Source organism: Rhinopithecus bieti, unplaced genomic scaffold (genome assembly GCF_001698545.2).
Source record: "Rhinopithecus bieti isolate Rb0 unplaced genomic scaffold, ASM169854v2 scaffold_574, whole genome shotgun sequence".
NCBI lineage: Eukaryota > Metazoa > Chordata > Mammalia > Primates > Cercopithecidae > Rhinopithecus > Rhinopithecus bieti.
In genome coordinates this window covers 4,600,369-4,614,041 of record NW_016803605.1, presented here as the reverse complement: position 1 = coordinate 4,614,041, position 13,673 = coordinate 4,600,369, and the positions used below count along the sequence as shown (strand labels likewise).

The 13,673-nt window shown below is 45.3% G+C and overlaps 1 protein-coding gene across 1 annotated transcript in view; it reads left to right on the top strand.

Moving 5' to 3' along the window:
* The window catches only part of DNAH10 (dynein axonemal heavy chain 10), a 189,967-nt gene that overhangs the window by 43,619 nt on the left and 132,675 nt on the right, over positions 1–13,673 (top strand). The window contains 6 exon segments of the mRNA XM_017888965.1: positions 450–575; positions 1,415–1,587; positions 2,513–2,664; positions 4,879–5,043; positions 5,753–5,960; positions 9,626–9,782. Of these exon segments, the coding sequence (XP_017744454.1) occupies positions 450–575; positions 1,415–1,587; positions 2,513–2,664; positions 4,879–5,043; positions 5,753–5,960; positions 9,626–9,782 (981 nt within the window).

Below are 13,673 nucleotides of genomic sequence, written 5' to 3'. Positions count from 1 at the left end.
ATATAGTTATATAAAAATGACCAGGTGCAGTGGCTCACACCTGTAATCCCAGCACTTTGAAAGGCCAAGGTGGGCAGATCACCTGAGGTCAGGAGTTCAAGACCAGCCTGGCCAACATGGTGAAACCCCATCTCTACTAAAATACAAAAATTAGCTGGGCGTGGTGGCATGTGCCTGTAATCCCAGCTACTCGGGAGGCTGAGTCAGGAGAATTGCTTGAGCCTGGGAGGTGGAGGTTGCAGTGAGCTGAGATCATGCCATTGCACTCCAGCCTGGGCGACAGAGTGAGACTCTGTCTCCAAAAAAAAAAGAAAAAAAAAAAGATATAAAATAAACGTTCATGTATAGTAATTTATATATTATATTTATAATTTATATAAATTGTGTAGAACGAGATGAAAAATGTTATTTTCAAGGGCAAAATGACAGTTGCTTGAATTCTTTGATAGGTCAAACAAAAATATTTGGAAGTGGGTAAGACGATGAAGGAGTATGAAGACAGGAAGTACGAGCAGTGGATGGAGGCGACGGAGCAGGTGCTGCCGGCCCTCATGAAGAAGAGTCTTTTGACCAAGGTGCGCTGCCCACGCCCTCATTCCATATTGCCGCGTGAGACCATGGCGTCTGCCACATTTTCTCAAGGCTTGATTTGTTGACATTCATGAAGTTGTGTCACTTTCCAGAATCAAAGACAAGGAAGGGCTAGGGATGGAGGAGAAAGGAAAGAGTAGAGATGGCATGATGCCATGGTTAGAACGTGGGCTGGAAACGGGCAGCCCTACTGACTCCTTGGGCAAGTGGCTGAACACCGAGCCTCCGTTTCCTCATTTATGAAATGCGTTTTATAAATCAGATGGTGTAAACAAGCAAAGGGTTGGTTGAGCCATATATGAAACAGAGCTGGCAGTTGGCCGTCTTTAACCTGCAGAAAAATGCCCCTGATTCATCCTCTTCTTTAGCGCTGGGCCTGGCACTTAGCGAATGCTCCATAAATGAACACCTGCCAGTAGGGAGGAAAGATGCGGCCTGGCAGTTTTAGGTCTTTGGTTCCTGAAATCCTGATGTAGGGACCAAAGCAAGTGGAGGGGGCCAGGTGGGACCCCTAGGGAACAAGTGTGCTCAGATCCAACCAAAGAGGCAACTGTTCCGTGTCAGATTTTCCAGTGTTTCAAGGCAGAAGGAATTTTTAGGTGAAATTGCTCCATTTTCAAATGCCGGCTACTGAATTGATTCTTTAGAATCTCCGTTCACCAAACAAAATACATATTCCAGCCAGTTCCAGCCAGCGCCTCCGTCTGTTGGGGATCAAGGGCCCAGTGTTCATCTTTTTCATGTTCACTTTTGGTGTGGGTTGTGTTGATCCAACTGTCTCTTGGACTGTCCTGGCCGTGCTGATGGAATGTCTCTTCCACAGTCTTCCACCGCTGCGGAGGAGCCTTTGACTTTAGAAAGGGGAGCTGTTTTTGCAATCAACTTTTCACCTGCTCTCAGGGAGATTATTAATGAAACAAAGTACTTAGAGCAGCTGGGGTTCACTGTCCCTGAATTAGCAAGAAATGTTGCGCTCCAGGAAGACAAATTCCTTAGGTAAAAACATTCTTCTCTTAAATTAGCAGTAAGCTTTTTGGTCTTGGGACCCCTTTACACTCTTAAAATTATTGAGGACCCCTCCGAAAGTTTTGTTTTTGTGGATTTTATCCTTATGAATTCTTACCATGTTAGAAATGGAAGCTAAGGACTGGGTGTTGTGGTACTACCTGTAGTCCCAGCTACTCGGGAGGCTTAGGTGGGAGGATTCCTTGAACCTGGGAGAGTAGAGGCTGCAGTAAACCATGATTGCACCACTGCACTCCAGCCTGGGAGACAGAGCGAGACCCTGTATCCAAAAATAAATAAATAAATAAATAATAAAAGAAAAAACTGAAGCTAAGAAAAGTTTAAAATATGGGGCTGGGTGCGGTGGCTCATGCCTGTAATCCCAGCACTTTGGGAGGCCGAGGCAGGCGGATCATGACGTCAGGAGTTCAAGACTTGCCTGGCCAGCATGATGAAATCCCGTCTCTACTAAAAATACAAAAATTAGCTGGGCGTGGTGGCTCATGCCTATAGTCCCAGCTACTTGGGAGACTGAGGCAGGAGAATTGCTTGAACCTGGCAGGCGGAGGTTACAGTGAGCTGAGATCTCACCACTGCATTCTAGCCTAGGCAACAGAGCGAGACTCCATCTCAAAAAAAAAAAAAAAAAAAAAAAAAAAAAAAAGAAAAGTTTAAAATAAAGATCAACAATAGTAAACCTATTTCATGTAATATAAATAACATCTTTAATGAGAAGTAACCAATATTTTCAAAAAAGAAAGTTAATGAGAAGAGTGATGTTTTAAATTTCTGCAAATCTCTCGATCAAGGTTGGTCTTGATCGAGACCATGGTCTTTTGCAATCTCTTGACTGCAAAAGCTTTTGATGAACTTAAAGGTGGTCTCCTCAGGTTTATGACATTCCTGTTGTGTGCAGGTACACAGATGGGATACAGCGCATGTTGGATCATTATCACACGCTCATAGGGACGTTAAATGAAGCAGAGTCCGTGCTTCTCAACGACCATTCCCAGGAGCTACTCCGAGTGTTTAGGTCTGGATATAAGAGATTGAACTGGAACTCACTAGGTAATGTCATTCATCTATTGACTGCCTTTTAGATTTGGGGATGCAAAGTAATTCTTTTAGGTTGTTTTATTTGAATTACCATTTTCATATGTTTATAGACACAATTAACAGTTTTTGAGGGTTAAGAAATACACGTTGTGGAACTTAGAACTGATCTCCAGGCTGTCGTTGGGATGAAGATAAGAGGGGTGACATTTTCACACTCTGCAGACCCAAAGCACATTTCTTCAAAAAGAAGGTCACCTTTGCTTTTTTTTTTAATTAAAAATTCAATTTGGAGGTAATTATAGATCCACATGCAGTTGTTAAGAATTACTACAGAGGGAGCCTTTGTAACCTTCAGTCATTTTCCCGAAGTAGTAACTTCTTGCAAAACTAGAAGATCACAACCAGGATACTGACATTGATACAGTCGAGATAGAGAGCATCTTCACACCACAGCGAGTACTGTCAAGGCCACTTCCCTCCCGACCTTGCCCTCTCCTTAATCCCTGGCAACCAGGAATCTTTATTCAGTTTCTGTAATGTTGTCATTTCAGAGTGTTATATAAATGAGATAACACATAGCCCTTTTTTGAGTTGGCTTTTCTCGCTCAGCCTAAGTCTTCAAAGATCTGCCCTTGTTGTTGCGTGTGTCAACAGTCTGTAGATTCTTGAAGAATACTCCACGGTATCAATGTGCCATAGTTTGTTCAGCCTTTCACCTCTTGAAGGACAGCTAGGTTGTTTCCAGTTTTGGCTCTTATGAATAAAGCTGCTATAAACATTTGTGTACAGGGTTTGGTGTGAACATGAGTCTTCACTTTTTCTGGGATAAATGCCCAGGAGTGCACTTGCTGAGTTGCACGGTAGTTGTGTGTTTAGTTTAAGGTTGTTGTTACTGTTGTTGTATTGAGATGGAGTTTCGCTCTTGTCACCCAGGCTGGAGTGCAGTGGTGTAGTCTCGGCTCACTGCAACCTCCACCTCCTGGGTTCAAGCGATTCTCCTGCCTCAGCCTCCCGATTAGCTGGGATTACAGGTGGCTGCCACCACTCTGGCTCACTTTTGTATTTTTAGTAGAGAGAGGGTTTTGCCATGTTGGCCGGGCTGGTCTTGAACTCCTGGTCTCAAGTGATCCACCCACCTTGGCCTTTCAAAATGCGGGGATTACAGGCGTGAGCCACCACACTCAGCCTTTTGTTTTGTTTTGTTTTGTTTTACTGTCATTCTGTCTTACAGGGTGGCTATGCCATTTTACATTTCCATCATCCATATATGAGTGACTCGGTTTCTCCACATCCTGGCCAGTTCTGCTGTCACTTTTTTTTTCTTTAATGTTGGCCATCTGATAGCCGTGTCATGATATCTCATGGTTCTGATTTGACTTCCATAATGGCTAATGGTGTTGAGCATCTTTTCATGTGCTAATAAGCACAAATATGTCATGTGTATGACTTCTTCAGCAACATGTCTTTTTATGTCTTTTGCCTATTTTCTAATTAGATTGTTTGTTTTCTTCACTGTTGAGTTTTGAACATCCTTTGTATACTCTAGGTACTCGTCCTTTATTGGATGGGTGGTTTGCAGATATTTTCCCCTACTCTGTAGCTTTTCTTATAGGAGGGCGTTTGGTAGAGCAAAAGCTTTACATTTCAACTAAGTCCAATGTATCCATTTTTCTTTAATGGGTTCTACTTTTGCTGTCAAGTCTAAGAATCGTAAGTTTTTTTTCTCTCCTGTGGTTTCTGTTTCTAAAAAGGTTATAGTATCATGTTTCACAGTACAGCCTGTGATCCATTTTGGGGTTTTTATTTTTAGAAAGTGAGACTGATCCTAAGTGCTGAGCCCGAGTTTACTGTTCATGTTCTTGCTGTTCATCTAAGCTCCAGGCCAGAGGAGGTTGCAGGCAGGTGGTATGGAGTGGAGGGTTCACGGAGCTCCAGCAATGAGAAGATAGCATGGTTGATAGTCCCTTTCTCCCCTTGGTGCTGCAGCCAGGACTGTGTAACATTTGAATAGAAGAAATGCATTGCTTGGTTGATTCTGGGCTCCGGAGTCCTTGTCCCAGTCCCTTAGGGTTCAAAGTGGATCTGTGCCACCCCGAAGACCCAAGGGGTTGGAAGGAGCACGGTCTTTCCTGGGAAGGGATGCCAGTATTAACGTCACAGACATCGGTAGGGGGGATGTGGAAAGACAAGGTTGGAAGCCAAATGTCTCTCTTTCTTTCTTCAAAGGTATTGGTGACTATATAACTGGTTGCAAACAGGCCATTGGGAAATTTGAGTCTCTCGTCCACCAAATTCATAAGAATGCAGATGACATTTCTTCTAGGCTGACATTAATAGAGGCCATAAATCTCTTTAAATATCCAGCTGCTAAAAGCGAGGAAGAACTCCCAGGTAGATCTGACTTCTGGGTTCTCCAGTTATGGAATTAATGAAAAAATATATTGTATATACATGCGTGTGTGTGTGTGTGTATATATATGTATCTATAAATACACATATGTATTTGTATATTCCATGAATGGCGTAAAACCATTTCTAATGCTCTCAGTCGTTTACTTGAAAGAATCATGGGTAGCTATTACTTTTTGTCATGTTTTATGTATTGCTTAGTTTAACCAATTCATGTTTGTTTGTTTGTTTGTTTTCTGAGATGGAGTCTCACTATGTTGCCCAGGCTGGTCTTGAACTCCTGGCCTCAGGTGATCCTCCCACCTCAGCTGTGAAAGCCTATGGTACTTTGTTGATAACTTTGTAGCAGTAAAGTGAGTTGCAATTTTTATGGGCTCACATTTACTTGTTCAAGAAAGATACTTTAAGTGGTCTTAGACTAGCCAAAAAGGAATTCAAGATATGTCAACAAGGAATTGAAGAGAAACAAGATTGCCCAAAGCTATAAAAGCCACCTTCTGGATGTGCGTAGCTGGTTGTCATTTATTTGTTGCTGAGCGTGTGTTCTGATACTGATTTGTGTTCTGCTTTGGGCCGAGGTTGGAGGCTGGTTTTGTTGTTTTTAAGACACACAGCTCATGTTTGGATTGCCGTTTCAGTGCTGTCCTTCCCTGTGTTCATGGACAGCTCTAAAAGACGTCTTTTTCTCTAGGTGTGAAGGAATTTTTTGAACACATAGAGCGAGAAAGGGCCAGAGACGTGGACCACATGGTCCGGTGGTATCTTGCCATTGGACCGCTGCTGACTAAAGTTGAGGGCCTGGTCGTCCACACCAACACAGGCAAGGCCCCCAGGCTGGCCTCCTACTACGAATACTGGGAAAAGAAAATTTATGAGGTCCTGACAAAGCTCGTTCTGAAGTAAGTACATCTTGTTGCGTGTTTTAAAATGGTGTGTGTAGATGAAAACAGTTGACAAATATGGACAGTTAGAGGGGGTGGCAAGGTGGAGAATGAAAATCAGACGGATGGTCAGGCAGCTTTCTGGCTGAAGGGCACTCACAGAGTGGAGGGATGACCTTCATGATCTTGTGAGGACCCTCGACATTCTAGAAAAGAAAGGCTCCCTCTCCCCACCTCAGCTGTCTGAAACTTGTGAGCCTGTGTTCAGCTGGCAGCAGAGAATCACTGTCACTCAACACTGACCAGAATCCCAGAGGACTCCCCCGTTCATGTTGAGAGTGACAGACATGAAGGACACACAACCCATTCCCTCTTCTGCTGGTTTCAAGTCGACCCCTAGCTAGCACGGTCTGTGCGTGTTGAATGCCTGTTGCATGTGCCAGCCTCTGACACGCCAGACTCTGTCCCTTCCCTCCTGGGCCTCACCCTCAGCAGCCCACCCAGGCCAGCTGGAAGCTGAGTGCCTGGACCCCATCGCGTTGGTGGCCCACAGACTGTTCTGGAGTGTAAGGCTGATAGTTTAGGATCATTCTAGGAAATCAGCCTGTGAAATCCATCACCATTACTATCACATCTATATTGTCAAGAGCAGTGTTCATTTTATCACACAATGTCTTCCTTATGAAGGGAACTCCAGAAGAAATGACTCTAGTCCCTTCTTTGACCCCAGCCTCACATTTTTCTTTTTTCTTTTTTGCTTTCATTTTCTTGTTTGGTTTTTATATGATACGCACTCTATGAATTGTTGACTTCATAGCTTTCCCTTTCACTTTGGCTGCTAGGAAGCTTAGAACCAAATTTGTAGCCTAAATGCAGCGGCACTTATGATTATGATTTGTATTTTTAGTCTCATCTGAACACGTAGGAAAGCTCACCTCGCACCATGTTCTGTGCTGGACTCTTTCCCATTCTCATCCCTGTTTTACAGAGGAGGATACAGAATCTTGGCAGGTTAAGTGACTTGCCTGGGACCACACAGCCAGTAAGAGAAAGGGCTGGGATTTGAACCTGGGCAGTCCGACTCCAGTATCATTTCCTGAAATGGTGTCTGATTAGTGTCTTCTTCCTTTCTTATTTTACCCCACTTTGATTTTAGGATCTCTTACTGCAGTTAAAGTATCTTTGTGAGCTGCTAAAAATATCTTTTGGGATAATACACTGAAAAATAAAACAAAAACCTTTGGTCTTCTTGTTTTCTGGACCCAGTTTGGCAAACTTCTCTAAGTTGATCCTTTAAATAACTCTGTTTTCTACGTATTTCATTTATTCTCTGTTACCGCTTTTAACTTAGATTCCTAAAGCAGTCCCTTACATGGAGCTACCTCCTATAATGTTTCCCTTACTAACATGCTATGTTTTCTTTTGATCCATTTATTTATTATTATTTTTTTTATTTTTATTTTTTGAGACGGAGTCTTGCTCTGCCACCCAGGCTGGAGTGCAGTGGCCGGATCTCAGCTCACTGCAAGCTCCGCCTCCCGGGTTCCCGCCATTCTCCTGCCTCAGCCTCCTGAGTAGCTGGGACTACAGGCGCCCGCCACCTCGCCCGGCTAGTTTTTTGTATTTTTAAGTAGAGACAGGGTTTCACCGTATTAGCCAGGATGGTCTTGATCTCCTGACCTCGTGATCCGCCCGTCTCGGCCTCCCAAAGTGCTGGGATTACAGGCTTGAGCCACCGTGCCTGGCCCTTGATCCATTTATTAACTCATTCATTCATCTGTTCATCCATCCATCTATTCATTCACTCATCCATCCACACATTCATCCACACATCCGTCCATCCATCCATCCATCCATCCATCCATCATCCATCAGTCCATCCATCTATTCATTCACTCATCCATCCACACATTCATCCACACATCCATCCGTCCATCCATCCATCCATCCATCCATCCATCCATCCATCCATTCATTCACTCATCCATCCACACATTCATTCACACATTCGTCCATCCGTCCATCCGTTCATCCATCCATCCATCTATTCATTCACTCATCCATCCACACATTCATCCATCCATCCATCCATCCATCCATCCATCCATCCATCCATCCAAGGTTTAGTAAAGACTGCCCTGTGCTGGCTGTTGGATTAGACTCTGGTCACAGACAAGGCCCCTGTATTCTTGCAGTTTCTCTAACCTCATAGAAAAGGCAGGACACAGGGAAACAGACGTAAAAGAGATGAGTTCTGTAAAAGAAATAAAGCCGCATGGTGTTCTGGGGAGAGAATGGAGATGCTGCTGTAATTGGGTGGTCAAGAAAGGCCATGGAAATGCCACATTTTAGTAGAGACCTGAAGATGAGGAGTGAGCTGAAAGTGGGAAGAGCTTTCTGGGGGAAGCTAAAAACTGCTGTGAAGACCCCCACAGGTGGGCCTTTGGTCAGTGCAATAAACAGAAAGAAGGAAGGATGAGATTGAAGGAGGGGATAATGCTGGAGAGGCTGGCAGGGGTGGATCAGGTCACAGGGAGCCTGGGAAGAAGCCATGGCAGGGAGCTTGCATTTTATCCAGACAGCCATGGGAGGCTGCTGGAGAGTTTTCAACTGGAGAGAAAGGAGGAGAGGGAGGAAGAGAGAAACAGGAAGAGGGAGAGAGAGAGAGAGGTGGAGAGAGAAGGAGAGGGAGAGAGAGAGAGAGATAGGGAGAGGGGGAGAGGGAGAGAGGAAGGGAGAAGCCTGGAGAGGGAGAGAGAAACAGGATGAGGGAAGGAGAGAAGTGGAGAGAGAGGGGAGAGAGAGAAGAGAGAAGGGGAGGGAAAAGGAGAAGGAAGGAGGGAGAAGGTGAGGGAGGGAGGTGGAGTGAAAGGGAGAGGGAGAGAGAGAAGGGAGGAGGGAGAGGGAGGAGTTAGATGTTTTTGTTTTGTTTTGTTTTTTGAGACAGGGTCTCACTCTGTCGCCAAGGCTGGAGTGCAGTGGCATGTTCACGGCTCACTGCAGCCTCGACCTCCCCATCTCAAGGAGTCCTCCCACCTCAGCCTCCCAAGTAGCTGGGACCACAGGCATGTGCCGCTATGCCCAGTTAATTTATTTTAATTTTAGAGACAGGGTCTTGCTATGTTGCCCAGGCTGGTCTCAAACTCCTGGGCTCAAGTGATCCTCCCACCTCAGCCTCCCAAAGTACTGGGATTACAGGTGTGAGCCCCTGTGCCCCGCTAAATATTTTAAAATAGTGTCTCTGGCTGCCATATGAATTACTGGATGGAGGTGGGCAGGGGGAGGGGAAGCAGGGAGACGAGGCTGGAGGCTGATGAAGTTTTATCCCTGGGTGTCACATCTGCTTTGGTCTTGGAAAGGATGGAGCTGGTGGGGCAGTCTGGGTGGGGATGTGAGTATTCCTTTTTCCTCACCAGAGTTGAGCAGCTTTTGGAAGTCATTATTATTTAACTATTTTCCAACCAAAAGTTAACTCAGTTTTCTAAAAGTAGAAATGAACTATTTGTATAAATTTAGTGTAAAAAAAGAATATTTTAAATAAGACTCACTCCAGCCTGTCCAGGACAGCTTCGCAGTATGCCGTTGCCTGTACCTGTGATTTTTGTGGCCCCAGTCATTTCTGTCCATTGCTTGGTCGATTTCCCTCTAGTGGGTACTGAGTCTTTGTCATCAACCCCTCTTAGGAATTTGCAGTCTTTTAATTCTTTGATCCTTGGAAATGTCCCTCTGTTCCAAACTGAAACCATTCTGACGGCGCCTGAGATCATCCTTCATCCCAACACAAATGAGATCGACAAGATGTGCTTCCACTGTGTCCGGAATTGCGTGGAGATCACCAAGGTAAGAGCGGAGGTGCCTGCGTCCTTGCTCAGATGGCGTCTCAGGATGTCTCCGCCTCCCACAGTGCTGGGACTACAGGCGTGAGCCACTACCTGCAGCCCAAGGTGAATTCTTGACTTCCTGCCTTGTGACTTGGTCATCCCCCAATTTTCCCCACTTCAGGAAATGGCACCAACATCAACCCAATTGCTTGAGCCAGAAACTTGTCCTTGTTTCTTTTTCTCTCACCTGGCCCTGCCCAGCCCATCGGCAAGTCATCCAAACATACCTCCCATCTGTCCTCTTCTCTCCTGTCCCCCCAGTACCTTCCTATCCCAAGTGGCCATCACCGCTCTCATGGACTGTCTCCGTGACTTTCCAACAATCCATTCTCCACCACAGGTGGTCAGAATTACCTTAAACAAATACAAATCAGGCCAGGTGCAGTGGCTCACGCCTGTTATCCTAGCACTTTGGGAGGCTGAGGTGGGAGGATTGCTTAAGCCCAGGAGTTCCAGACCAGCCTGTGCAACAAGGTGAGACCCCCATCTCTACCAAAACTAAAATAAATTAGCTAGGCGTGGTGGTGCTCACCTGTGTTCCTAGCTACTTGGGAGACTGAGGTGGAGGATTGCTTGAGCCCAGGAGTTCAAGGGTACAGTGAGGTATGGTTGCACCACTGCACTCCAGCCTGGGCAACAGAGCAAGACCCTGTCTCTAAAAACAACAACAACATATCATTTCATGTCATCCCTGGTGTAAACTGCCCCACCCACCCCATGACTTAATTACACTTAGAACATAATCCAGATATCTTCGTGTGGTCTATGAGGCCCCCATGCTCTAGCCCCTGGCTGCCTTTCTGATCTCAGTCCTACAAGGATCATGCTCCCTCACACTGCAGCTTGACTGGCTGCCTGATTTTACCCCCAGCAGGTACCATGGGTTCCTCTTGCAAGGATTTCCGTAGCTGTTCCCTCACCTGGAACATTCTGCTCCCCTGACCTTCTTGTCCTCTCTCTCCCATCAGCCCTATCCCATCTTCTTCCTACCACGTACCACTTTCCGACTTTTTCTTATTTTTTCCCTTGCTTTTGTATCTATTGATCCTATCAGGCCACTAGGATGTAAAGGGATCCATGAGCCCTTTACATACAGACACAGACCGTGAGTGTTTTGTTCGCTTTGTAATCCCCAGCACCAAGAACATCGGGCACACGGTTGGTTCTCAGTAAATGTTTTCTTTTTTTTTTTTTGAGACGGAGTCTTGCTCTGTCACCCAGGCTGGAGTGCAGTGGCCGGATCTCAGCTCACTGCAAGCTCCGCCTCCCGGGTTTACGCCATTCTCCTGCCTCAGCCTCCCGAGTAGCTGGGACTACAGGCGCCCGCCACCTCGCCTGGCTAGTTTTTTGTATTTTTTAGTAGAGACGGGGTTTCACCGTGTTAGCCAGGATGGTCTCGATCTCCTGACCTCGTGATCCGCCCGTCTCGGCCTCCCAAAGTGCTGGGATTACAGGCTTGAGCCACTGCGCCCGGCCCAGTAAATGTTTTCTGAATGAACATCTGCTGGCAGATAACCCAAAGTTTATGTCTTACCCCAAACTGGAACACAGAGCCGTCCTTGTAGGTATGGGCATCACTCCCGCAGCATGCTGACATCTTCCTCTTCACTTGGCTTCTGCAGCAAGTCAGACATGTTTCAGGCATTTTTAGGGGCATAAAAATAAGTATAGAAATCAGAATAGGGAATTTCATTTCACTGTACTTAAAAGTTGATGAATAAGGCCAGGCACGGTGGCTCATGCCTGTAATCCCAGCACTTTGGGTGGCCGAGGCGGGCGGATCATGAGGTCAGGAAACGAGACCATCCTGGCTAACATGGTGAAACTCCATCTCTACTAAAAAAAAAAAAAAAAAAAAAATTAGCCGGATGTGGTGGTGGGCACCTGTGGTCACAGCTGCTTGGGAGGCTGAGGCAGGAGAATGGTGTGAACCCAGGGGTTGGAGCTTGTGAGCTGAGATCGCACCACTGCACTCCAGCCCGGGGGACAGAGCAAGACTCTGTCTCAAAAAAAAAAAAAAAAAAAATTGATGAATAAACAGTACATGTTTTTAATCCATGCTAAGACAGTTATTTATTAAGCCTCTGTTACATAAATTCTCTTATAGGTGCTATATCTTATAGGTGCTATGTATGTTTCCTTTGTAAGGGAAACAGCAATTTTTAAGGGGTACATAAATAGGAAAGATGGCTTGTAAAACATTGTGAATATTAATCACAATATTTCATGCCAACTTAACTTTCCTCCTTACTAATAGATGGACTTGAGGGTCTTCGTGAAGCCTGTATTATTTTAGCTTCATAAGTTTCTTCTTTTAAATGAAAATAATTTTTACTTATTCTCTTAGATAACGTTAGAAATGTATTTCATTAAAAAGATCTCGGCAAATGAACATGCATGACGAGGCCACTTAATATGGTTGAACTCTTTGATCTTCAGGATTCCTATTTCATGGCAGAAAATAATGAGCCGAAGTTTTAACTAGGTTCTGAATTTTACCTCATCTACTAAGTGGAAATGATAATACTATTCACCCTCTAGTGCTGTTGGGAGGATTAAATTATATAACATGTGTGTACAGCTTAGTGCACTGTTTGGCAATCAGTAGCTCTGAATAAGTGTTAGCTATTAGTATTAGTATTACCATTTTTTTTTTTTTTTTGAGATGAAGTCTTGCTCTGTCGCCAGGCTCAAATGCAGTGGTGTGATCTCGGCTCACTGTAACCTCCACCTCCCGGGTTTGAGTGATTCTTCTGCCTCAGCCTCCCGAGTAGCTGGGACTACGGGCATGTGCCACCACGCCCAGCTAATTTTTGTATTTTTATTTTATTTTATTTTTTGAGACAGAGTCTCGCTCTTTCACCCAGGCTGGAGTGCAGTGGCGCAATCTCTGCTCATTGCAAGCTCTGCCTCCTGGGTTCATGCCATTCTTCTGCCTCAACCTCCCCAGTAGCTGGGACCATAGGCACCCGCCACCATGCCCAGCTAACTTTTTGTGTTTTTTTAGTAGAGACGGGGTTTCACCATGTTAGCCAGTTTGGTCTCGATCTCCTGACCTCATGATCTGTCTGCCTCAGCCTCCCAAAGTGCTGGGATTACAGGTGTGAGCCACTGACCCTGGCCTAATTTTTGTATTTTTAGTAGAGACAGGGTTTCACTATTTTGGCCAGGATGGTTTTGATCTCTTGACATCGTGATCTGCCTGCCTCTGCCTCCCAAAGTGCTGGGATTACAGGTGTGAGTCACCACACCCCACCTAGTGTTAGTATTACTATTATTAGTAATATTGGAAATAGAAGTACTAGGTTGGTGCAAAAGTAGCTGTGGTTTTTACCATTGAAAGTATTGGCAAAACTGCAACTACTTTTGCACCAACCTATAGTAGTTGTTATTCACATTTTACAGATGGTGAGCCTACTGTTCAGAGAAGTAATGTGTAACATACCCATTGTTTGCTGTTAGGACTCATGCTTGATTAAAACAGAGCCTTGGCCGGGCGCGGTGGCTCACGCCTGTAATCCCAATACTTTGGGAGGCCGAGGTGGGCGGATCACGAGGTCAGGAACTTGAGACCATCCTGGCTAACACGGTAAAACCCCGTCTCTACTAAAAATACAAAAAATTAGCCGGGCGTGGTGGCGGGCGCCTGTAGTCCCAGCTACTCAGGAGGCTGAGGCAGGAGAATGGCGTGAACCCGGGAGGCGGAGCTTGCAGTGAGCTGAGATCTGGCCACTGCACTCCAGCCTGGGCGACAGAGCGACACTCCGTCTCAAACAACAACAACAAAACAAACAAACAAAAAGCAGAGCCTTAACTCTACAACAGGGAGATGTCAAATTAGCAGATTTTT